Source organism: Eucyclogobius newberryi, unplaced genomic scaffold (genome assembly GCF_026437365.1).
Source record: "Eucyclogobius newberryi isolate DKJ021-1_F unplaced genomic scaffold, fEucNew1.0.hap1 SCAF_7, whole genome shotgun sequence".
NCBI lineage: Eukaryota > Metazoa > Chordata > Actinopteri > Gobiiformes > Gobiidae > Eucyclogobius > Eucyclogobius newberryi.
Genome location: NW_027316389.1, coordinates 40257384 through 40281497, shown reverse-complemented (window position 1 = coordinate 40281497; position 24114 = coordinate 40257384). Strand labels below are relative to the sequence as shown.

Here is a 24114-nt window from a genome sequence, read left to right as displayed (position 1 = left end):
TGTCTCTCACATGTAGAAGACTTTGTGTCACGTGTCTCTCACATGCAGAAGACTTTGTGTCATGTGTCTCACATGTAGAAGACTTTGTGTCACGTGTCTCTCACATGCAGAAGACTTTGTGTCAGTGTCTCTCACATGCAGAAGACTTTGTGTCACGTGTCTCTCACGTGCAGAAGACTTTGTGTCTGTGTCTCTCACATGTAGAAGACTTTGTGTCACGTGTCTCTCACATGCAGAAGACTTTGTGTCACGTGTCTCTCACATGTAGAAGACTTTGTGTCACGTGTCTCTCACATGCAGAAGACTTTGTGTCAACGTGTCTCTCACATGCAGAAGACTTTGTGTCAACGTGTCTCTCACGTGCAGAAGACTTTGTGTCTCTCAAGTACTGAAGACATATCTCAAATATTTTCGGAACATTAAAAACAATATATTTATTACCTCAGATTCACAGAGTTTAGTGCGTCTCTTGCTGACTCGCGTCTCAGTCTGTGTTATTTTTATTCTTTCCTCGTGAGCCTCCATGTTTGTTTAGACACGAACGGACAATGCGTTCGTCTGATTGGTTAATCCACCTGTCAATGACCTGTCAATCACTCCCTTTGGACATTGGAGCGACTGGGTTGGATTCCAGACCAAAACTTATTGGTAAATTATTTTCAAAGCGTTTGTTCTGTGGTGGTCAGCTGTGGTCTGCTGTGGTCAGCTGTGGTCTGTGGTGGTCTGCTGCAATCTGTGGTGGTCAGCTGTGGTCTGCTGCAGTCTGTGGTGGCCAACTGTGGTCTGTGGTTAGCTGTGGTCTACTGAAGGCTGGACATGTTGTTTGGGAGCAGCTGGACTCTGCACTCGGCTGCAAGAGCTTGTTCAGAAACAGTTCCACGCTGCTGCTCTGAGAGAGACAGATGATCCTCCCTGTGTCTCCATCAAACTGGGACAAATCCTCATGGTCGAGTCACTGAAGCATGTGTTGTGAGGGGGCTGTACACCATGAAGCATGTGTTGTGAGGGGGCTGTACACCATGAAGCATGTGTTGTGAGGGGGCTGTATACCATGAAGCATGTGTTGTGAGGAGGCTGTACACCATGAAGCATGTGTTGTGAGGGGGCTGTACACCATGAAGCATGTGTTGTGAGGGGGCTGTATACCATGAAGCATGTGTTGTGAGGGCTGTATACCATGAAGCATGTGTTGTGAAGGGGCTGTATACCATGAAGCATGTGTTGTGAGGGCTGTATACCATGAAGCATGTGTTGTGAAGGGGCTGTACACCATGAAGCATGTGTTGTGAGGGGGCTGTATACCATGAAGCATGTGTTGTGAGGGGGCTGTACACCATGAAGCATGTGTTGTGAGGGGGCTGTACACCATGAAGCATGTGTTGTGAGGGGGCTGTATACCATGAAGCATGTGTTGTGAGGGGGCTGTATACCATGAAGCATGTGTTGTGAAGGGGCTGTACACCATGAAGCATGTGTTGTGAGGGGGCTGTACACCATGAAGCATGTGTTGTGAGGGGGCTGTACACCATGAAGCATGTGTTGTGAGGGGGCTGTATACCATGAAGCATGTGTTGTGAGGGGGCTGTATACCATGAAGCATGTGTTGTGAGGGAACTGTACACCATGAAGCATGTGTTGTGAGGGGGCTGTATACCATGAAGCATGTGTTGTGAGGGGGCTGTATACCATGAAGCGTGTGTTGTGAGGGGGCTATACACCATGAAGCATGTGTTGTGAGGGCTGTACACCATGAAGCATGTGTTGTGAGGGGGCTGTACACCATGAAGCATGTGTTGTGAGGGGGCTGTATACCATGAATCATGTGTTGTGAGGGGGCTGTACACCATGAAGCATGTGTTGTGAGGGGGCTGTACACCATGAAGCATGTGTTGTGAGGGGGCTGTATACCATGAATCATGTGTTGTGAGGGGGCTGTACACCATGAAGCGTGTGTTGTGAGGGGGCTGTATACCATGAAGCATGTGTTGTGAGGGGGCTGTACACCATGAAGCATGTGTTGTGAGGGGGCTGTATACCATGAAGCATGTGTTGTGAGGGGGCTGTATACCATGAAGCGTGTGTTGTGAGGGGGCTGTATACCATGAAGCATGTGTTGTGAGGGGGCTGTACACCATGAAGCATGTGTTGTGAGGGGGCTGTACACCATGAAGCATGTGTTGTGAGGGGGCTGTATACCATGAAGCATGTGTTGTGAGGGGGCTGTATACCATGAAGCATGTGTTGTGAGGGCTGTATACCATGAAGCATGTGTTGTGAGGGGGCTGTATACCATGAAGCATGTGTTGTGAGGGGGCTGTATACCATGAAGCATGTGTTGTGAGGGGGCTGTATACCATGAAGCATGTGTTGTGAGGGGGCTGTATACCATGAAGCATTTGTTGTGAGGGGGCTGTACACCATGAAGCATGTGTTGTGAGGGGGCTGTATACCATGAAGCATGTGTTGTGAGGGGGCTGTACACCATGAAGCATGTGTTGTGAGGGGGCTGTATACCATGAAGCATGTGTTGTGAGGGGGCTGTATACCATGAAGCATGTGTTGTGAGGGGGCTGTACACCATGAAGCATGTGTTGTGAGGGGGCTGTATACCATGAAGCATGTGTTGTGAGGGGGCTGTACACCATGAAGCATGTGTTGTGAGGGCTGTATACCATGAAGCATGTGTTGTGAGGGGGCTGTATACCATGAAGCATGTGTTGTGAGGGGGCTGTACACCATGAAGCATGTGTTGTGAGGGGGCTGTATACCATGAAGCATGTGTTGTGAGGGCTGTATACCATGAAGCATGTGTTGTGAGGGGGCTGTATACCATGAAGCATGTGTTGTGAGGGAACTGTACACCATGAAGCATGTGTTGTGAGGGCTGTATACCATGAAGCATGTGTTGTGAGGGGGCTGTACACCATGAAGCATGTGTTGTGAGGGGGCTGTATACCATGAAGCATGTGTTTTGAGGGGGCTGTATACCATGAAGCGTGTGTTGTGAGGGGGCTGTACACCATGAAGCATGTGTTGTGAGGGGGCTGTATACCATGAAGCATGTGTTGTGAGGGAACTGTACACCATGAAGCATGTGTTGTGAGGGGGCTGTATACCATGAAGCATGTGTTGTGAGGGGGCTGTATACCATGAAGCGTGTGTTGTGAGGGGGCTATACACCATGAAGCATGTGTTGTGAGGGGGCTGTACACCATGAAGCATGTGTTGTGAGGGGGCTGTATACCATGAAGCATGTGTTGTGAGGGGGCTGTATACCATGAAGCATGTGTTGTGAGGGGGCTGTATTCCATGAAGCATGTGTTGTGAGGGGGCTGTACACCATGAAGCGTGTGTTTTGAGGGCCTGTATACCATGAAGCATGTGTTGTGAGGGGGCTGTACACCATGAAGCATGTGTTGTGAGGGGGCTGTACACCATGAAGCATGTGTTGTGAGGGGGCTGTATACCATGAAGCATGTGTTGTGAGGGGGCTGTATACCATGAAGCATGTGTTGTGAGGGGGCTGTATACCATGAAGCATGTGTTGTGAGGGGGCTGTACACCATGAAGCATGTGTTGTGAGGGGGCTGTACACCATGAAGCATGTGTTGTGAGGGGGCTGTACACCATGAAGCATGTGTTGTGAGGGGGCTGTATACCATGAAGCATGTGTTGTGAGGGGGCTGTACACCATGAAGCATGTGTTGTGAGGGGGCTGTACACCATGAAGCATGTGTTGTGAGGGGGCTGTATACCATGAAGCATGTGTTGTGAGGGGGCTGTACTACCATGAAGCATGTGTTGTGAGGGGGCTGTATACCATGAAGCATGTGTTGTGAGGGGGCTGTATACCATGAAGCATGTGTTGTGAGGGGGCTGTATACCATGAAGCATGTGTTGTGAGGGGGCTGTACACCATGAAGCATGTGTTGTGAGGGGGCTGTACACCATGAAGCATGTGTTGTGAGGGGGCTGTACACCATGAAGCATGTGTTGTGAGGGGGCTGTACACCATGAAGCATGTGTTGTGAGGGGGCTGTATACCATGAAGCATGTGTTGTGAGGGGCTGTATACCATGAAGCATGTGTTGTGAGGGGGCTGTACACCATGAAGCATGTGTTGTGAGGGGGCTGTACACCATGAAGCATGTGTTGTGAGGGGGCTGTACACCATGAAGCATGTGTTGTGAGGGGGCTGTACACCATGAAGCATGTGTTGTGAGGGGGCTGTATACCATGAAGCATGTGTTGTGAGGGGGCTGTATACCATGAAGCATGTGTTGTGAGGGGGCTGTACACCATGAAGCATGTGTTGTGAGGGGGCTGTACACCATGAAGCATGTGTTGTGAGGGGGCTGTACACCATGAAGCATGTGTTGTGAGGGGGCTGTATACCATGAAGCATGTGTTGTGAGGGGGCTGTACACCATGAAGCATGTGTTGTGAGGGGGCTGTATACCATGAAGCATGTGTTGTGAGGGGGCTGTATACCATGAAGCATGTGTTGTGAGGGGGCTGTACACCATGAAGCATGTGTTGTGAGGGGGCTGTATACCATGAAGCATGTGTTGTGAGGGGGCTGTATACCATGAAGCATGTGTTGTGAGGGGGCTGTACACCATGAAGCATGTGTTGTGAGGGGGCTGTATACCATGAAGCATGTGTTGTGAGGGTGCTGTACACCATGAAGCATGTGTTGTGAGGGGGCTGTACACCATGAAGCATGTGTTGTGAGGGCTGTATACCATGAAGCGTGTGTTGTGAGGGGGCTGTACACCATGAAGCATGTGTTGTGAGGGCTGTATACCATGAAGCATGTGTTGTGAGGGCTGTATACCATGAAGCATGTGTTGTGAGGGGGCTGTATACCATGAAGCATGTGTTGTGAGGGGGCTGTATACCATGAAGCATGTGTTGTGAGGGGGCTGTATACCATGAAGCATGTGTTGTGAGGGCTGTATACCATGAAGCATGTGTTGTGAGGGCTGTATACCATGAAGCATGTGTTGTGAGGGGGCTGTACACCATGAAGCATGTGTTGTGAGGGGGCTGTACACCATGAAGCATGTGTTGTGAGGGGGCTGTACACCATGAAGCATGTGTTGTGAGGGGGCTGTATACCATGAAGCATGTGTTGTGAGGGGGCTGTACACCATGAAGCATGTGTTGTGAGGGGGCTGTATACCATGAAGCATGTGTTGTGAGGGGGCTGTACACCATGAAGCATGTGTTGTGAGGGGGCTGTATACCATGAAGCATGTGTTGTGAGGGGGCTGTATACCATGAAGCATGTGTTGTGAGGGGGCTTTACACCATGAAGCATGTGTTGTGAGGGGGCTGTACACCATGAAGCATGTGTTGTGAGGGGGCTGTACACCATGAAGCATGTGTTGTGAGGGGGCTGTACACCATGAAGCATGTGTTGTGAGGGGGCTGTACACCATGAAGCATGTGTTGTGAGGGGGCTGTACACCATGAAGCATGTGTTGTGAGGGGGCTGTATACCATGAAGCATGTGTTGTGAGGGGGCTGTACACCATGAAGCATGTGTTGTGAGGGGGCTGTACACCATGAAGCATGTGTTGTGAAGGGGCTGTATACCATGAAGCATGTGTTGTGAGGGCTGTATACCATGAAGCATGTGTTGTGAGGGGGCTGTATACCATGAAGCATGTGTTGTGAAGGGGCTGTACACCATGAAGCATGTGTTGTGAGGGGGCTGTATACCATGAAGCATGTGTTGTGAGGGGGCTGTACACCATGAATCATGTGTTGTGAGGGGGCTGTACACCATGAAGCGTGTGTTGTGAGGGGGCTGTACACCATGAAGCATGTGTTGTGAGGGGGCTGTACACCATGAAGCATGTGTTGTGAGGGGGCTGTACACCATGAAGCATGTGTTGTGAGGGGGCTGTATACCATGAAGCATGTGTTGTGAGGGGGCTGTACACCATGAAGCATGTGTTGTGAGGGGGCTGTACACCATGAAGCATGTGTTGTGAGGGGGCTGTACACCATGAAGCATGTGTTGTGAGGGGGCTGTACACCATGAAGCATGTGTTGTGAGGGGGCTGTACACCATGAAGCATGTGTTGTGAGGGGGCTGTACACCATGAAGCATGTGTTGTGAGGGGGCTGTACACCATGAAGCATGTGTTGTGAGGGGGCTGTATACCATGAAGCATGTGTTGTGAGGGGGCTGTATACCATGAAGCATGTGTTGTGAGGGGGCTGTACACCATGAAGCATGTGTTGTGAGGGGGCTGTATACCATGAAGCATGTGTTGTGAGGGGGCTGTACACCATGAAGCATGTGTTGTGAGGGGGCTGTACACCATGAAGCATGTGTTGTGAGGGGGCTGTACACCATGAAGCATGTGTTGTGAGGGGGCTGTACACCATGAAGCATGTGTTGTGAGGGGGCTGTATACCATGAAGCATGTGTTGTGAGGGGGCTGTACACCATGAAGCATGTGTTGTGAGGGGGCTGTATACCATGAAGCATGTGTTGTGAGGGGGCTGTATACCATGAAGCATGTGTTGTGAGGGGGCTGTACACCATGAAGCATGTGTTGTGAGGGGGCTGTACACCATGAAGCATGTGTTGTGAGGGGGCTGTACACCATGAAGCATGTGTTGTGAGGGGGCTGTATACCATGAAGCATGTGTTGTGAGGGGGCTGTACACCATGAAGCATGTGTTGTGAGGGGGCTGTACACCATGAAGCATGTGTTGTGAGGGGGCTGTATACCATGAAGCATGTGTTGTGAGGGGGCTGTATACCATGAAGCATGTGTTGTGAGGGGGCTGTATACCATGAAGCATGTGTTGTGAGGGGGCTGTACACCATGAAGCATGTGTTGTGAGGGGGCTGTATACCATGAAGCATGTGTTGTGAGGGGGCTGTATACCATGAAGCATGTGTTGTGAGGGGGCTGTATGCCATGAAGCATGTGTTGTGAGGGGGCTGTACACCATGAAGCATGTGTTGTGAGGGGGCTGTACACCATGAAGCATGTGTTGTGAGGGGGCTGTATACCATGAAGCATGTGTTGTGAGGGGGCTGTATACCATGAAGCATGTGTCCAGCTCTGGTTCCTCTCATGACCTTCTTAGATTGACCAGGAGGAGCACAAAGGTCAGACCCAGGAGCACAAAGGTCAAGTGCACGATGGTCCGCTGTGCTGGTCCCACACTTCATCGTTCTCTCTGGTCAAGATCAAGAACTGGATTCCACTCAAACATTTGTGTCCATTTATTCCCATTTTTAGTGAACTGCTTGAGACAAGTCGCAGATGAAAAACCTTTTAAAAATGAAACGCAAAACCCCAAATGTAAATAATGCGTTTCAAAGTTTCAAATTTAGCACAATACAATTAATAATTACAATACAATTAATAATTACAATACAATTAATAATTACAATACAATTAATAAATACAATACAATTAATTATCACAATACAATTAATAATTACATGCCACTAGCACTTCCCAGCCAGAGTTTTACACTATTATGTGTATTCTGTACTTGATAAATACACGTTTTACAGTTAGACTTCAATAGATAACATTTCTGCATTTATGGAACACGATTAAAACAAAACGACACAAATTGTTATGGCTAAACATCTTTGTGACAACAAACACAAGAAACGTTTCACACCGACCTGTGGAAGAGTGTGACACGTTTAGAGTGTTTCAGCTCTGACTTCTGGAGGTTTCTGTAGCTTTATTGTCTTTGTTGATACAAGTTACACATGTTGTGACATTTTGAATGACTCGTTGCTGTTTTGTCTTTGAACAAATGTGAAGTGGCTCAGGAGCTGGATTTATGACTTTGAATATGAGTTCATTTAGAATCTCTTTCAAATCTCACACATGATTTGTCTTAAGTTTGCATATTGCTGTGGTGGTAGGGGATTGTTTATGTTAAATCCATGAACTTTACTGTTTGATTATGAAATAAAGCAATGCTCTTCCTGACATTTACAGCAGGGGTCAGGGGTCAGGGCTCAGGGTTCAGGGGTCAGGGGTCAGGGCTCAGGGTTCAGGGGTCAGGGGTCAGGGGTCAGGGCTCAGGGTTCAGGGGTCAGGGGTCAGGGGTCAGGGGTCAGGGCTCAGGGTCATGTCTGATTCAGTCAAACAGGTGAGATTGCTTTGTAAAGTTGTGGATATTTGCTCAATACATTTGTCAAATTTTAACCAGGTCTAGAACCAACTCTAGATATTTGAAATATTTCACAGAATTATAATTATATGTTTAATTTTGCAAGTTGTTAAACTGAAGATTAAGTTGCTTTCCTCCTCAGCGCTCAAAAGCTCAGACTGTCCAGTCACAACTACTGTCACCTTCACGCAGACGTGACTGGGCTAAACGTCACCACACAATCTGCTCTTAGACCTTAGTATATTAGACTTATACTCACAGACTTACACTAACAGACTTACACTCACAGACTTACATGCACAGACTTACACACACACAGACTTACACTCACAGACTTACACTCACAGACTTACATGTACAGACTTACACACACACAGACTTACACTCACAGACTTACACTCACAGACTTACATGTACAGACTTACACACACACAGACTTACACTCACAGACTTACACTCACAGACTTACATGTACAGACTTACACACACACAGACTTACACTCACAGACTTACAAGCACAGACTTACACTCACAGACTTACAAGCACAGACTTACACTCACAGACTTACACACACACAGACTTACACTCACAGACTTACACTCACAGACTTACATGTACAGACTTACACACACACAGACTTACACTCACAGACTTACACTCACAGACTTACATGTACAGACTTACACACACACAGACTTACACTCACAGACTTACAAGCACAGACTTACACTCACAGACTTACAAGCACAGACTTACACTCACAGACTTACACACACAGACTTACACTCACAGACTTAGACACACAGACTTACACACACAGACTTACACTCACAGACTTACACACACAGACTTACACTCAGACTTACACACACAGATTTACACTCACAGACTTACACTCACAGACTTACACGCACAGACTTACACGCACAGACTTTCACTCACAGACTTACACGTACAGACTTACACTCACAGACTTACACGCACAGACTTACACTCACAGACTTACACTCACAGACTTAAACACACAGATTTACACACACAGACTTACACGCACATACTTACACTCACAGACTTACACAAACAGACTTACACACACAGACTTACACGCACAGACTTACACACACAGACTTACACTCACAGACTTACACTCACAGACTTACACTCACAGACTTACACTCACAGACTTACACTCACAGACTTACACACACAGATTTACACACACAGACTTACACGCACAGACTTACACACACAGACTTACACTCACAGACTTACACTCATAGACTTACACAAACAGACTTACACACACAGACTTACACGCACAGACTTACACTCACAGACTTACACACACAGACTTACATGCACAGACTTACACTCACAGACTTACACACACAGACTTACAAGCACAGACTTACACACACAGACTTACATGCACAGACTTACATGCACAGACTTACACACACAGACTTACAAGCACAGACTTACACTCACAGACTTACACACACAGACTTACACACACAGACTTACATGCACAGACTTACACGCAAAGACTTACACTCACAGATTTACACAAACAGACTTACACGCACAGACTTACACTCACAGACTTACACTCACAGACTTACACTCACAGACTTACACTCACAGACTTACACTCACAGACTTACACTCACAGACTTACAAGCACAGACTTACACTCACAGACTTACACGCACAGACTTACACTCACAGACTTACACTCACAGACTTACACTCACAGACTTACACTCACAGACTTACACTCACAGACTTACACTCACAGACTTACAAGCACAGACTTACACTCACAGACTTACACGCACAGACTTACACTCACAGACTTACACTCACAGACTTACACTCACAGACTTACACACACAGACTTACACGCACATCACCGGGGGAAGACAGCACTCGCGCCGCTTTTTAGATTGAAGCCAGTTGTCATGGAGATAAGTGTGTACGTCTCCAGTGGTTCATGGTTGGGTTGATTGGGGTGAACGGGGTGAACGGGTGAACGGGGTGAACGGGTGAACGGGTGAACGGGGTGAACGGGGTGAACGGGTGAACGGGTGAACGGGGTGAACGGGTGAACGGGTGAACGGGTGAACGGGGTGAACGGGTGAACGGGTGAACGGGTGAACGGGGTGAACGGGGTGAACGGGTGAACGGGTGAACGGGGTGAACGGGTGAACGGGTGAACGGGGTGAACGGGGTGAACGGGTGAACGGGTGAACGGGTGAACGGGTGAACGGGTGAACGGGGTGAACGGGTGAACGGGGTGAACGGGTGAACGGGTGAACGGGGTGAACGGGGTGAACGGGTGAACGGGGTGAACGGGTGAACGGGTGAACGGGGTGAACGGGTGAACGGGTGAACGGGGTGAACGGGTGAACGGGTGAACGAGGTGAACGGGTGAACGGGTGAACGGGGTGAACGGGTGAACGGGTGAACGAGGTGAACGGGTGAACGGGTGAACGGGTGAACGGGGTGACTTGCACATTTGTACAGGACGTGGTGCACTGGCGCCGCTTCACAGAGCTCAGTGTCTCTATAATCACACTCAATCCAAACCTCTCACTAAAATCATGTTTGTCTCACAGAGACAAAATACAGTCATATTCTGTCCATAAGTCCATATTCTGCTCTAACAAACTCTCTTTCACTCCGTCTCAGAACTAAGTTTAGCCTGCGCTGCCGTGCCAGAGCTTCTCCACATGTGAAGTGACAGTGATTAGCTGTACTTTGGTGAGCGAGCGAGCTCGGAAATGGCCCGGTGTTGCCTGGTGAGCGCAGGATGCCATTAAGCCAACTCAAGTCGCGGTAATTGCCCAAGTCATTAAAAGTTTGAGGATTTGGCTGCTGAAGGTGAAAGGGTTGAATTCCCGGGCCGAGGTGGCTGGTTTTGGGTGATCTCGTGGCACATCAGACGCCCGGGGGCCCACAGCTCTTCCTCTCCAGGGAGGACGCAGTGTTCCCATTAAGACATCCTGAGTGTATTCAGCTGGCAGCGAAAGCGCCTGTCCATCCAGACTTGTCTGAACAGAGTGAGCGTGTTGGAAGTGACGTGCATATATTATTATTATTATTAAACATTAGTCAGCTTCCAAAAGAGAGAGTTTGGTGTCAACAGTTTTTGTAAAATTGGAAAACGTTTTCAATGTCTTAATTATTAATCATTTTATTTAAATGTCTTGTAAAATTTAAAACATGTCTAAAGTCTCAAATGTGAAGCATGAAAGTGAAGAGAGTGAAAACAACCCTGCAGTTTAAATGCATTAAATACATTTAATAAAACATACAGCAAAAAACTCTGTTATTCAGACTCAACATTTAATGATACAATCAATAATGAAGCTGGAGCTTAAACACTCATTTTAAAAATATTAAAAAGTACATGAATCAGCTTAAGCAAACCTTTAGCATGAATGTTGACAAAAGGAGTAACTTTAAAGGGTGTGACATGTTTGGTATAAAAGGAGAGGCTTAGACTGAAGTAGAGTAGAAGAAGAGATGAGTGTAAGTTGTGTTTACAGGATCTGATATAAATGTACCTGAAATGTACCTCAAAACAATTGAGGGCCCTAATTATTTCTGCTATAGTAGTAAAAATACTACACAGTCAATAATATGAATGAAGTAGCTTCTCAAAGCTGGTGTTTATGTGGAGCCTGACGTAAATGCAGCTTACAAAAAACTTTTTAGATATAATCTTGAAACTTTACAACAAGAACTGTCCAATTAAACAACACAGAAAAGAAAACTACTTTAAATATACTTCATGGACAACAGAAGGATTATTGAATGTCTTCAAAAATAGTATTGAAAGTAGTGATGAAGCCTGCGTAAATTCAGCCTGGAAGACCTAACTCCACCATCTACATCAAGGCACCTGTCTTCCTGTCCTCCTGTCCTCCAGTCCTCCTGTCCTCCAGTCCTCATGTCCTCCAGTCCTCATGTCCTCCAGTCCTCCTGTCCTCCTGTCCTCCAGTCCTCCTGTCCTCCAGTCCTCCAGTCCTCCTGTCCTCCAGTCCTCATGTCCTCCTGTCCTCCAGTCCTCCTGTCCTCCAGTCCTCATGTCCTCCTGTCCTCCAGTCCTCCTGTCCTCCAGTCCTCCTGTCCTCCTGTCCTCCAGTCCTCATGTCCTCCTGTCCTCCAGTCCTCCTGTCCTCCAGTCCTCCTGTCCTCCTGTCCTCCAGTCCTCCTGTCCTCCTGTCCTCCAGTCCTCCTGTCCTCCAGTCCTCATGTCCTCCTGTCCTCATGTCCTCCTGTCCTCCAGTCCTCCTGTCCTCCAGTCCTCCTGTCCTCCTGTCCTCCAGTCCTCCTGTCCTCCAGTCCTCCTGTCCTCCTGTCCTCCAGTCCTCCTGTCCTCCTGTCCACCAGTCCTCCAGTCCTCCAGTCCTCCTGTCCTCCAGTCCTCCTGTCCTCCTTTCCTCCAGTCCTCCTGTCCTCCTGTCCTCCAGTCCTCCTGTCCTCCAGTCCTCCTGTCCTCCTGTCCTCCTTTCCTCCAGTCCTCCTGTCCTCCTGTCCTCCAGTCCTCCTGTCCTCCTGTCCTCCTGTCCTCCAGTCCTCCTGTCCTCCTGTCCTCATGTCCTCCTGTCCTCCAGTCCTCATGTCCTCCTGTCCTCCAGTCCTCATGTCCTCCAGTCCTCATGTCCTCCTGTCCTCCAGTCCTCATGTCCTCCAGTCCTCATGTCCTCCAGTCCTCCTGTCCTCCTGTCCTCCTGTCCGTCTGTGAGAGTCAGATCTCTCCTTCACCACGGAACTCCTCCAGGTTTCTACTTTTTTTCATGGAGGTTTTTGTAGTTTTTCCTGGCCGAGAAGGAGAGTCTAAGGACAGAAGGAGGGTCTAAGGACAGAAGGAGGGTCTAAGGACAGAAAGAGGGTCTAAGGACAGAAGGAAGGTCTAAGGACAGAAGGAGGGTGTAAGGACAGAGGATTCCCAGGACATTGCCCCTTGCACCTGCTCCCCATCTTCAATCAACGCACCCAAGTCACGCCTCCCCGTGGCACCGGTGCACCTCCTCGGCACCTCCTCTGCTCCCAATCAGCGCACAGCCGGTCCGATATGAACCCTCACTCAGTTGGCTCGGCCGCTTCAGACGTACTGCGACCCACCACCTCCCTCTCCTCCTCCTCTGCATCCCTCTCCTCCTCCTCTGCATCCCTCCCCTCCTCCTCTGCACCTCCCACGCCCATGACGCACTCTCGACGCGCCCACGACACGCCCACGACACGCCCACGACACGCCCACGACACGCCCACGACGCGCTCACGACACGCCCACGACACGCCCACGACACGCCCACGACATGCCCACGACACGCCCACGACACGCCCACGATACGCCCACGACACGCCAAGTCTCTCTCTCTCTGCAGCTGGGAAACAAACCTGGCTCTGGGTTTGTGGTAGTGATGTCACATGATCGGAAATCGGGCCCAATCACGTGGTTTCAGACTTGATGGAAATGGAATGTTGCATCAGTGACCGGATACAAACGTTACTCTTGTTAGTGTTACCAGTCCGGCCCTTTAAGAGAGAGAGGGGCATTGTGGGTAGCCCGGTAGTGTGTTGGTGTTTTTGGTTGTGTTTTTGGGGCGGGTGTGTGTGTGTCTGCCACTGCCACATGCTCTCTGCGGTCAGCCTCTGTGCTGCGGTCAGCCTCTGTGCTGCGGTCAGCCTCTGTGCTGCGGTCAGCCTCTGTGCTTCGGTCAGCCTCTGTGCTTCGGTCAGCCTCTGTGCTTCGGTCAGCCTCTGTGCTTCGGTCAGCCTCTGTGCTTCGGTCAGCCTCTGTGCTGCGGTCAGCCTCTGTGCTTCGGTCAGCCTCTGTGCTTCGGTCAGCCTCTGTGCTGCGGTCAGCCTCTGTACTGAGGTCAGCCTCTGTGCTGCGGTCAGCCTCTGTGCTGCGGTCAGCCTCTGTACTGAGGTCAGCCTCTGTGCTGCGGTCAGCCTCTGTACTGAGGTCAGCCTCTGTACTGAGGTCAGCCTCTGTGCTGCGGTCAGCCTCTGTGCTGCGGTCAGCCTCTGTGCTTCGGTCAGCCTCTGTGCTGCGGTCAGCCTCTGTGCTGCGGTCAGCCTCTGTACTGAGGTCAGCCTCTGTACTGAGGTCAGCCTCTGTACTGAGGTCAGCCTCTGTGCTGCGGTCAGCCTCTGTGCTTCGGTCAGCCTCTGTGCTGCGGTCAGCCTCTGTGCTGCGGTCAGCCTCTGTGCTGCGGTCAGCCTCTGTGCTGCGGTCAGCCTCTGTACTGAGGTCAGCCTCCGTACTGCGGTCAGCCTCTGTACTGAGGTCAGCCTCTGTACTGCGGTCAGCCTCTGTGCTGTGGTCAGCCTCTGTGCTGCGGTCAGCCTCTGTACTGAGGTCAGCCTCTGTGCTGTGGTCAGCCTCTGTGCTGCGGTCAGCCTCTGTACTGAGGTCAGCCTCTGTACTGATGTCAGCCTCTGTACTGCGGTCAGCCTCTGTACTGCGGTCAGCCTCTGTGCTGTGGTCAGCCTCTGTGCTGCGGTCAGCCTCTGTACTGAGGTCAGCCTCTGTACTGAGGTCAGCCTCTGTGCTGCGGTCAGCCTCCGTACTGCGGTCAGCCTCTGTACTGCGGTCAGCCTCTGTACTGCGGTCAGCCTCTGTGCTGCGGTCAGCCTCTGTACTGCGGTCAGCCTCTGTACTGCGGTCAGCCTCTGTACTGCGGTCAGCCTCTGTACTGTGGCCTGTACTGTGGTCAGCCTCTGTGCTGCGGTCAGCCTCTGTACTGCGGTCAGCCTCTGTACTGTGGCCTGTACTGTGGTCAGCCTCTGTGCTGCGGTCAGCCTCTGTGCTGCGGTCAGCCTCTGTACTGAGGTCAGCCTCTGTACTGCGGTCAGCCTCTGTGCTGCGGTCAGCCTCTGTACTGAGGTCAGCCTCTGTGCTGCGGTCAGCCTCTGTACTGAGGTCAGCCTCTGTGCTGCGGTCAGCCTCTGTACTGAGGTCAGCCTCTGTGCTGCGGTCAGCCTCTGTGCTTCGGTCAGCCTCTGTGCTGCGGTCAGCCTCTGTACTGAGGTCAGCCTCTGTGCTGCGGTCAGCCTCTGTGCTGCGGTCAGCCTCTGTACTGAGGTCAGCCTCTGTGCTGCGGTCAGCCTCTGTACTGAGGTCAGCCTCTGTACTGAGGTCAGCCTCTGTACTGAGGTCAGCCTCTGTACTGAGGTCAGCCTCTGTACTGAGGTCAGCCTCTGTGCTGCGGTCAGCCTCTGTGCTTCGGTCAGCCTCTGTGCTGCGGTCAGCCTCTGTGCTGCGGTCAGCCTCTGTACTGAGGTCAGCCTCTGTGCTGCGGTCAGCCTCTGTGCTGCGGTCAGCCTCTGTACTGAGGTCAGCCTCTGTGCTGCGGTCAGCCTCTGTGCTGCGGTCAGCCTCTGTGCTGCGGTCAACAATAATAACAAGCCTCTTGTACTTGTTTGAATTGGGTGACTGCGACATTCCCAGAGGTCCTGATGTGATGCACATTGTTTACACTGACACGCCTTTTGGAGGCGGAGTCCTAAGTGTATGATGCTGTTACTGCTTTGATGTGAATTGGGGCGAAGTGTTACCAACAACACATTTACAGTAAATAATACTTATGTACTTTTGTTCTCAAAGCACTTACAGTATTGAGGACGGGGCAAGTGCCGTGCTCAAGGACGCAATAATATGATGTAACAACGTGAGCTGGGATTGAAACCCTTAACTCGTGTGTTCTACTGAACTAATGACTGTTTACTTGTTTCCACCATGTCAAACATCACATTTCCATTGGTTGTAAAGTGTAATCTTGGCCTAAAAGAAGTGCAAAATAAGAAGAATGACTTTGTCTTTTCTGCTGTTAAACACCTGACAAAAGCCCATTCCAAGTGGAATCAGCAAGTGCTAATTCTGCTCCAAGGTCGGCCCCCGTGAGGACACGTGGGGTCCCTTCCACAGAGAGCTCCAGGGGCTCTCGGCTGTCAGGGTGAGCTGATGTGTGCAGACAGAGCTGTGGCCCCGGAGCCCGAGCAGGGGCCTTGGCAGAGAGGCCAGAGGGGCCTGGGGCTGGGTCAGTCTGCAGCTGGTGCCACCCTCCAGGGGCCTCCTTTGCATGTGCCATGTGTACCACCACAAGGAGCTTCAACCCTCGTGCAGCGGCCCCTCTGATGGAGCTGGGGGCCCGGGGACAGACAATGAGTGTTTGATGTCAGTTGGGAGTCTGTGAGTCCTTAAGTCTTTGGCATTAGCAAACACTTGTCCAGACCTTTTAGAATATTACTCATCTTCTAATGCAACTAAAAATACTCATTCTTACTCATTGCTAGCATATATATTTTTCATTCATTCGTGCATTCATATTTACCGTTTGTAAAGCCTATCCCGGTGACTTTGGGCCTTAGGCGGGTACACCCAGCTCGTCACAGGATTATTTTCATTCTGCACAATAAACTCGTTTCATATCTAAAAGCTCATAATACATTCTGACACATGCTCTTCGCTCATGCTTCAAAATCAAGGTCCTTAAATTCTAACGTAAAAAACACTGAACGTTTCATGAAAGATACTGACCACTGGTAAGTGACCAAATGAGTTCAGCTGGACTTTGTTTTTAAAGGTCAAGCTCTATTTCTGCTCCTGTTAAACCAAAGGGATTTTCTCATAATAACGACCTTATCAAAAGTATGATACAGTTGTACAAAGCGGAGATGCTGAGCTCTGAGCGTCTGGTGCAGAATGTTGACCCGTGGTCACTGTGGTTGTCCTGTGTCTGAATGGCAGAGTGGTTAGCCAGGCACATGCCCACTGCACCTCAGCCATGTCTGTGGTTAATTATGTCATACAATACATTCTTGAGGGACATCTATGGAAATGTGGCAAAGTCTGGTGGAGTGGTTAAGTCTCAGCACACATATGCCGGGCTCCAGGTCCAGCCGGCCGCAGTGTCGTGAGTTTCTAGACTCTGACTATTTACTGCATGTCCTCCCTTCTCTCTCATCCCTATTATCAATTGTCAATTGTGCCTTTGATCACAAAATCTTAACAAAAAAGCAAATGTGGCAAAGTGGTCAGTGAATGGTTTTGGGTAAGGTTAATGTACACTTTTCCCATAGGGAAATGTGTCATCCTCTTATGCCGCTGGGTTACCTCGAGCTGTGGTCACTGCAGGCTCTTTGTGCTAGGCTTGGTCAGGACTGTAGCTGGAGGTTCCTCTTCCATTCCCAGTGATTTGCCTGTGTTGACAAAGTAAGAGACCTTCAATTTTCATATTATAACATATTTCTTACAGCTGGGGTTTCTGAAAATTGTAATTCATAAAATGTTTAGTTTTTCCTTGAATAATATGTTATAAAAGCATCACTTTGTAACAAAAGTATGAATGTGTGTGAATATTAACAATGTGCTTTAAGGTTTTTTTTTCGCAGTGTGAAAATCAGGTACAGCAGCTCAAATGTTTCCACTGAGACCATTACAGTGGATTGGTAGTATAGGTGTGAAGGGGCAGTACAGACTCAGTTTGAACCAATGAGCTCCTGGTTAGTGGGTGAGCCCTTTACCGATGCTCCTTTTATTAACTAGTGCAGTTTCAGTGCTGTGGTGGGCTCTGAACCCTGAAACTTCAATGCTGTTTATCTGTTTATCCATCTCAGTATTTAGCAAAACATTTAATAAAGAAAACTTTGGCCAAATTTGAACAAGCATTCTAATGAACATACAGTAAAAAAGTCTCTCATCACTCAAATTCTAACGGAAAGGATATCCATGGACTTGACACAATCTTTCTTTGAAAAAATACAAACTTTCCAATTGTCCAAGTAATAAACAGCTCATTTGTGAAGTGTACTAAAATCTGCTATTGTAACTACCGGGTTCGGGGGTTGCCACCGTCACCAGAGACCACAGCTTCCAGCAGCTGCATTGACAATGGAGGTTGAGAACATGGTCCACTCGGACTTAATGTCCCCAGCCTCCCCCGGGACATGGGAGAAGCTCTCACGGAGGTGCGAGTTGAATACCCTACTGACAGAGGCTCCACTAGACGTTCCCAACAGACCCTCACAATGCGTTTGGGTCTGCCAAGTCTGTCCGGCTTCCTCCTCCGCCAGAGGATCCAACTCACCACCAGGTGGTGCTCTACAGCTCTGCCCCTCTCTTCACCCGAGTGTCCAAGACACGCGGCTGGAAGTCAGATGACATGACAACAAAGTCGATCATTGATCTCCGGGCTAGGGTGTCCTGGTGCCATGTGCACTGATGGACCTTGTGCTTGAACATGGTGTTCATTATGGACAATCCGTGGCTAGCACAGAAGTCCAATAACTGAACACCGCTCGGGTTCAGATCGGGGAAGCCGTTCTTCCCGATCACCCCTCTCCAGGTGTCATCCCCCAGTAGAACAACGGAGTCCCCAGTCAATGCAGTGTCTTTTACCCCTCCTAGGGACTCCAAGAACTGGTACTCTGCTATTCGGCCCGTAGGCCGACACAACAGTGAGAGACCTGTCCCCAACCCGAAGGCGTAGCGACCCTCTCGTTCACTGGGGTGAACTCCTACACATGGTCGCTGAGCTATGGGGCTATAAGCCCACACCAGCCCACTGCCTCTCCCCGGGGTGACACCAGAGAAGTGGAGTGTCCAGTCTCTCTTGAGTGGAGGTGAGGCTGACTATATCTCATCTAGTACTGCTCAACCTCCCGCACATGCTCGACCGGGCTGTGCCGTCGAGCACCCACCTCATGCCTGGCTCCAGGATAAGGTCCCGGTAACGCCATTCCGGACGACATAACTGGCCTCGTTGTAGCTCTCGTCATTAGGGGTTCCTGAACGGCTCTTGGTCTGACCCGTCACCCAGGACCTGTTTGCCTTGGAAGACCTTACCAAGGGCTTGAAGCCCCCGACAACATAGCTCATGGGACCATTCGGGCGCTCAATCCCCTCCACCACGTTAAGGTCGCGGTTGAAGGAGGGGCAGTATTTTGTTAAGTGGTTGATTCTGATTTTCCAAAACACACATTTTACCAGACATCTATATGACACCAGCATCATGCCTCTCTTTATGTTTTTTTGTGATAGTATATCACTGTAAATCACTGGTCTAACAGAAGAACACGTATGAGCTGACCACATCGGGCCATGTCCAGGACTAAGAGTGACTTTGGAGAAAGCAAGAGGGAGAGGAGGGGTAATGATGGATGACCCTGTCCCACCCACAGCTCATGTTACAGGCTTATGCTTACATGGAGATCTATAAGAGGGCCAGGGCTCTGACTCAGCATGCAGACTGCTCACCTCCAACAGTGACCTCACCGGGAGAAGCAGGAGGCTGGTGCTGTCCACTGTTGTCTGCCATTTAAGGTGGGCAATAAATAAAAAGAGAATATCGCATTTGCTGTGTTTTTGAGATATGTAAAATTATTATATTATACTATAATTTCCATTCATGTTTTGCGCGATGCAGGAACATTTACAGGAATATTTTAGTACATTCCTGAATCATTGTTAAAATATGTGGAATTATTATTTTCAAGATAATGCAAACAAATATTGAGATAATCATTTATGTCAATTCATCATTAGTCCGACTAAATCTTTCACATTTAAACTTCAACCAGTGTCTTGAGAGGAAATGTTTGTGTTTTCCAAATAATAATAATGTTTACCCTTTTAAGATAAAGTGGAAAGAACATCATATGTGTCTGACCGTGGATAAACCAGTTACAAGTCTACCCGGAGACATTTTGAGTTATTCACAGATTCTGAAAGTCTGAATTCAAAGCTTTACAATGATGTGTCACTCATCTGATCATATTTGAGTAAGTTGTGGTCATTTGAATGTAAACAACTCTCAAAACCTTTCACTGAGAAAACGGCCTCTAAAGATTCTCACCCAGAGTCACAGGGGGCGGGGCTCATTTGCATCTCATTGAGATAAGCCCTCCCCCTGTCACACTGACAGCCCCTCCCCCTACAGCTGTCACTCAAGACTCAAGAGGAGTGTTGTTATTGATGTGAACTGGACTTGAATCAGAATCAGAAGTTACTATATTCTATTATATACTATATATATATATATATATATATATATATATATATATATATATATATATATATATATATATATATATATATATATATATATATATATATTAAAATTGGGTTTATTGCCATTTGTCGATAAACAGAATTCACAGGTGATTCAGTGCAACACAAACAGCAAAACGGCATGATATGTACATAATGAAATATAAAGGTATAAAGTTATGTCGTGCAATAGGAAGTGGTGATATGTACATCATAAAAATGTATTAATTAATGATATAATAGATATGATATGTACACCATCAGAGTCCAATTACATCAGAGATCACATCCACATCCTCTTCTGTGCTGTGACTCTTGGAGCTGGGCATGTGATGTCTTTTGCCTCGTCAGCACAGAAAGGCCTGATTTTTTCATGCAGATAGGTCTGCCTGTCAATGTTCAGTCCAGGTGGGACCACACCTGGTCTCTTGGCATCAAAGCTGTAAGCAAATAACAGGACATTTAAGAAATGGCTAACTATTTCACATAAAACACTCATTAACTCATTTTATTTAACACAATGTGAGAGTTTCAATATAAATACCTGAAGTGCTGAACGCGCGCGTCGCCTCTCCGTGCTGAGCGGCTGCAGAGGGTTTGAGGGAAAGTGTATCTGTAGAAGACAGAGGGAGAGAGCGAAGGAATGAGATTAAGACAAGTGACATTTGATAAGATAATGTATTCCTTTATTGTCCACACATGGAGAAATTTCATTGTTGCAACGCAGGTTGATACAGAGGAAAAGGACAGATAACTTATAGGAAGTTTAAAAAACACTCTTAATAGAAGAACTCTTATAAACAAAATCTCCTATAGACAGAACCTCTCATTTCTTAATAAGAAATGGAGGGGAAATAAAGATAAAATAAAAACAGCTAGCGTAATACATCCATCCATCTATTTTCCTCCGCTTGTTCCCTTTCGGGGTCGCGGGTGACTGGAGCCTATCCCAGTGACTTTGGGTCTTAGGCGGGGTACACCCTGGACAGTGGCCAACATGTCGCAGGGTCAACACAGAGACATAGACATAGCGTAATACAAAATAATACTAATAATAATGATAAAATAAACACTCTATTTACATCAGTTATATGCATATGAATGTGACATTATTGCGTGTCTATTATTGCTATTCTGCATTTGCACTTTACTGTACATTTAATAAAGTGAAGTGAAGTAAATATGTGTAATAAATAGTACCTGCTGTGCAAAGTGGAAGCTGTAATGCACTGGACTTCTGCATAGTTTTTGATCAACTCCAGCTGTGAGCGCCAAGTCTGAAAAGTGAAAAAAAAAAGTTTGGAACGAGCTAAAGCGGCTAACGCAGGCTACAGTAAAAAACAGTAAAAAAAACACAAAGATAAAGTGGTCACATTAAATTCAAGCCTGTATTTGTTATGCTGAAGCCGAGGAAAAAAGAACATGGCCCAGTGCTAGCTTGGAATGTAGCGAGCTAAAGCGGCTAACGCGGTCAATTTTGCCGAGGCCGACTCATGGCGGTTTTACCCGTGGTCGATCACATATGTATAGCATAAGCAATTCACTCCCTACACTAAACTACTGTAGCCACAGCTGCCCTGGAGCAGACCGACACAAGGATTCATTTAGTCCTCGCGAACTCTGCAGATGAACGCCCGCACAGGTCGGGAAAACAAGTCGGGAAAATAACTTGGGCACTCTGGAATCAGCTCTTGGACTAAACATTGCGAGGCGTTTACTGCGAGTTTTCCATTTTATAAGAGCAACAGAGTTGCGCAAAAAATAATCAACACTACTGTTAAATGAATTAATAAAATTGGTTAAGTATATTTTTAGCCATAAAAGTTCAAAGTTGTTCAAAGTAAAGTAAATGTTACAATGGTAGGATTCTTAGGAGGCTAACGCCAACAAATCTTACTGTTAGCACTAGTTAAGGCTTTTAAACTCAGTGATTTTATAATTGGTAAGCACATCAATGTCATCTCTCTTTAACACACACATCACATAGAGGCTATGCAATAAATATTTTTTTAATGATTATTTTCAACAAATCATATAATTTGAATTCACTAAACTCATTCACGGATCTGTTTTTTTTTTTTACAAACTGGATAAGAGAGATCTAGAGCCACATTTTGTGTGTTCAATCTTCACACAAAGAGTTCAAATAAATCTTCAGGCGTATTCTTTATTGCAGCTGCTCTAAATACAATATTTTACAATATTTAAAGCCGATTGTCGATATGCTCCAAAGTGCAAATATATATAACAGCCTTTGTAGTGGATGGTGTGTTCCTGACACAGCGTTTGGACCTCTGCCCTCTGGACCATGTGTTCCTGTAGAAGCAGAGCGCACAGGGCTGTCCACTGCTCTGGAGCAGAGCTGATCCTGTTATCTGTCACCTTGGTAACAGTCACATTGTCAGAGCAGAGTGAAAAGCTCCATAATTGGACCATTGCTTTGGATTAGAGGCACTTGACATAATAGAAGGAGAGAGATCCTGGCACAAGAGGCTCCAGAGGGAGATCAGAGCAGGACTTTCACACTGACTCCACCTGCAGCAGCTTCAGCTTTGAACTGCTTCAGATGCAGCGTGAAGGTTGTGAGTCCAATCCCCGACTTGGCACAGATACATCCTTGAACAAAGCCAGCTTGTCCTCCCTGTGTAATCATTGTGTCCAGTGTCCTGAACTAGAGTTAGGATCTAGTTCAAGAGCCTGGACACCTGGAGCATGGGTCAGTCAATGAGGGTCAACGGAAAACCCTGGTTAGAAACATGATTTGTTCGGGAAATGTTTTAAATATCAAGACTTTTCAGCTTTTATCTTAAATCCTTTTTAATCTGATAGAGCTGTTATTCTTTTTCTTTGTTTATTGTATTGGCTCGTGGCACTAAGCCAATCACATCGGTGTTGGAATCTGAACCAGAGATTTCTAATGAATAAATACTCTGAGCTAGATTTGCCCCGCCCTCGGGGAGGATTTATTGTTGAAACCTGGTCCAGTTGTGATCTCTCGTAGTCTCTCACTCTGAAGTACTTGAGTACATTTGATTGGCTCGCTCTCTGTGAATGTGGTGTTAATAATTGCTGGTCAGAAGCGCCATTGGTGCAGATTAGCAGCTACATTTTCTGACCGTCAGCTCAAGGGCAGCTGTGGCAGCGACGCAGATACTGTGGGAAACTGCATAACTGTTCTTGCCTCCTACTTGTCACCATGGAGATGGTATTCTGTCTAAGGTCTGTCTAATGTGTGCAGGTCACGTTCACCAAGAGGAAGTTTGGTTTGATGAAGAAGGCCTACGAGCTGAGCGTCCTCTGTGACTGTGAGATCGCCCTCATCATCTTCAACAGCTCCAACAAACTGTTCCAGTACGCCAGCACCGACATGGACAAAGTACTTCTGAAGTACACCGAGTACAACGAGCCGCACGAGAGCCGCACCAACTCTGACATTGTGGAGGTGAGTGTGAGTGGTCCTGAGGCCTGGTACTGATGGTACTGGGGTCTGGTACTGATGGTGCTGAGGTCTGGTACTGATGGTGCTGAGGTCTGGTACTGATGGTCCTGAGGCCTGGTACTGATGGTACTGGGGTCTGGTACTGATGGTGCTGAGGTCTGGTACTGATGGTGCTGGGGTCTGGTACTGATGGTCCTGAGGCCTGGTACTGATGGTACTGGGGTCTGGTACTGATGGTGCTGAGGTCTGGTACTGATGGTCCTGAGGCCTGGTACTGATGGTACTGGGGTCTGGTACTGATGGTGCTGGGGTCTGGTACTGATGGTGCTGAGGTCTGGTACTGATGGTCCTGAGGCCTGGTACTGATGGTACTGGGGTCTGGTACTGATGGTGCTGAGGTCTGGTACTGATGGTGCTGGGGTCTGGTACTGATAGTGC

The 24114-nt window shown here is 48.0% G+C and overlaps 1 protein-coding gene across 3 annotated transcripts in view; it reads left to right on the top strand.

Moving 5' to 3' along the window:
- Positions 1-24114, top strand: part of mef2aa (myocyte enhancer factor 2aa) — a 158349-nt gene that overhangs the window by 38790 nt on the left and 95445 nt on the right. For all 3 annotated transcript variants that reach the window (XM_072435347.1, XM_072435345.1, XM_072435346.1), the window contains exon 2: positions 23476-23679. In XM_072435347.1, the coding sequence (XP_072291448.1) occupies positions 23476-23679 (204 nt within the window). The remainder of the gene's footprint in view (positions 1-23475; positions 23680-24114) is intronic.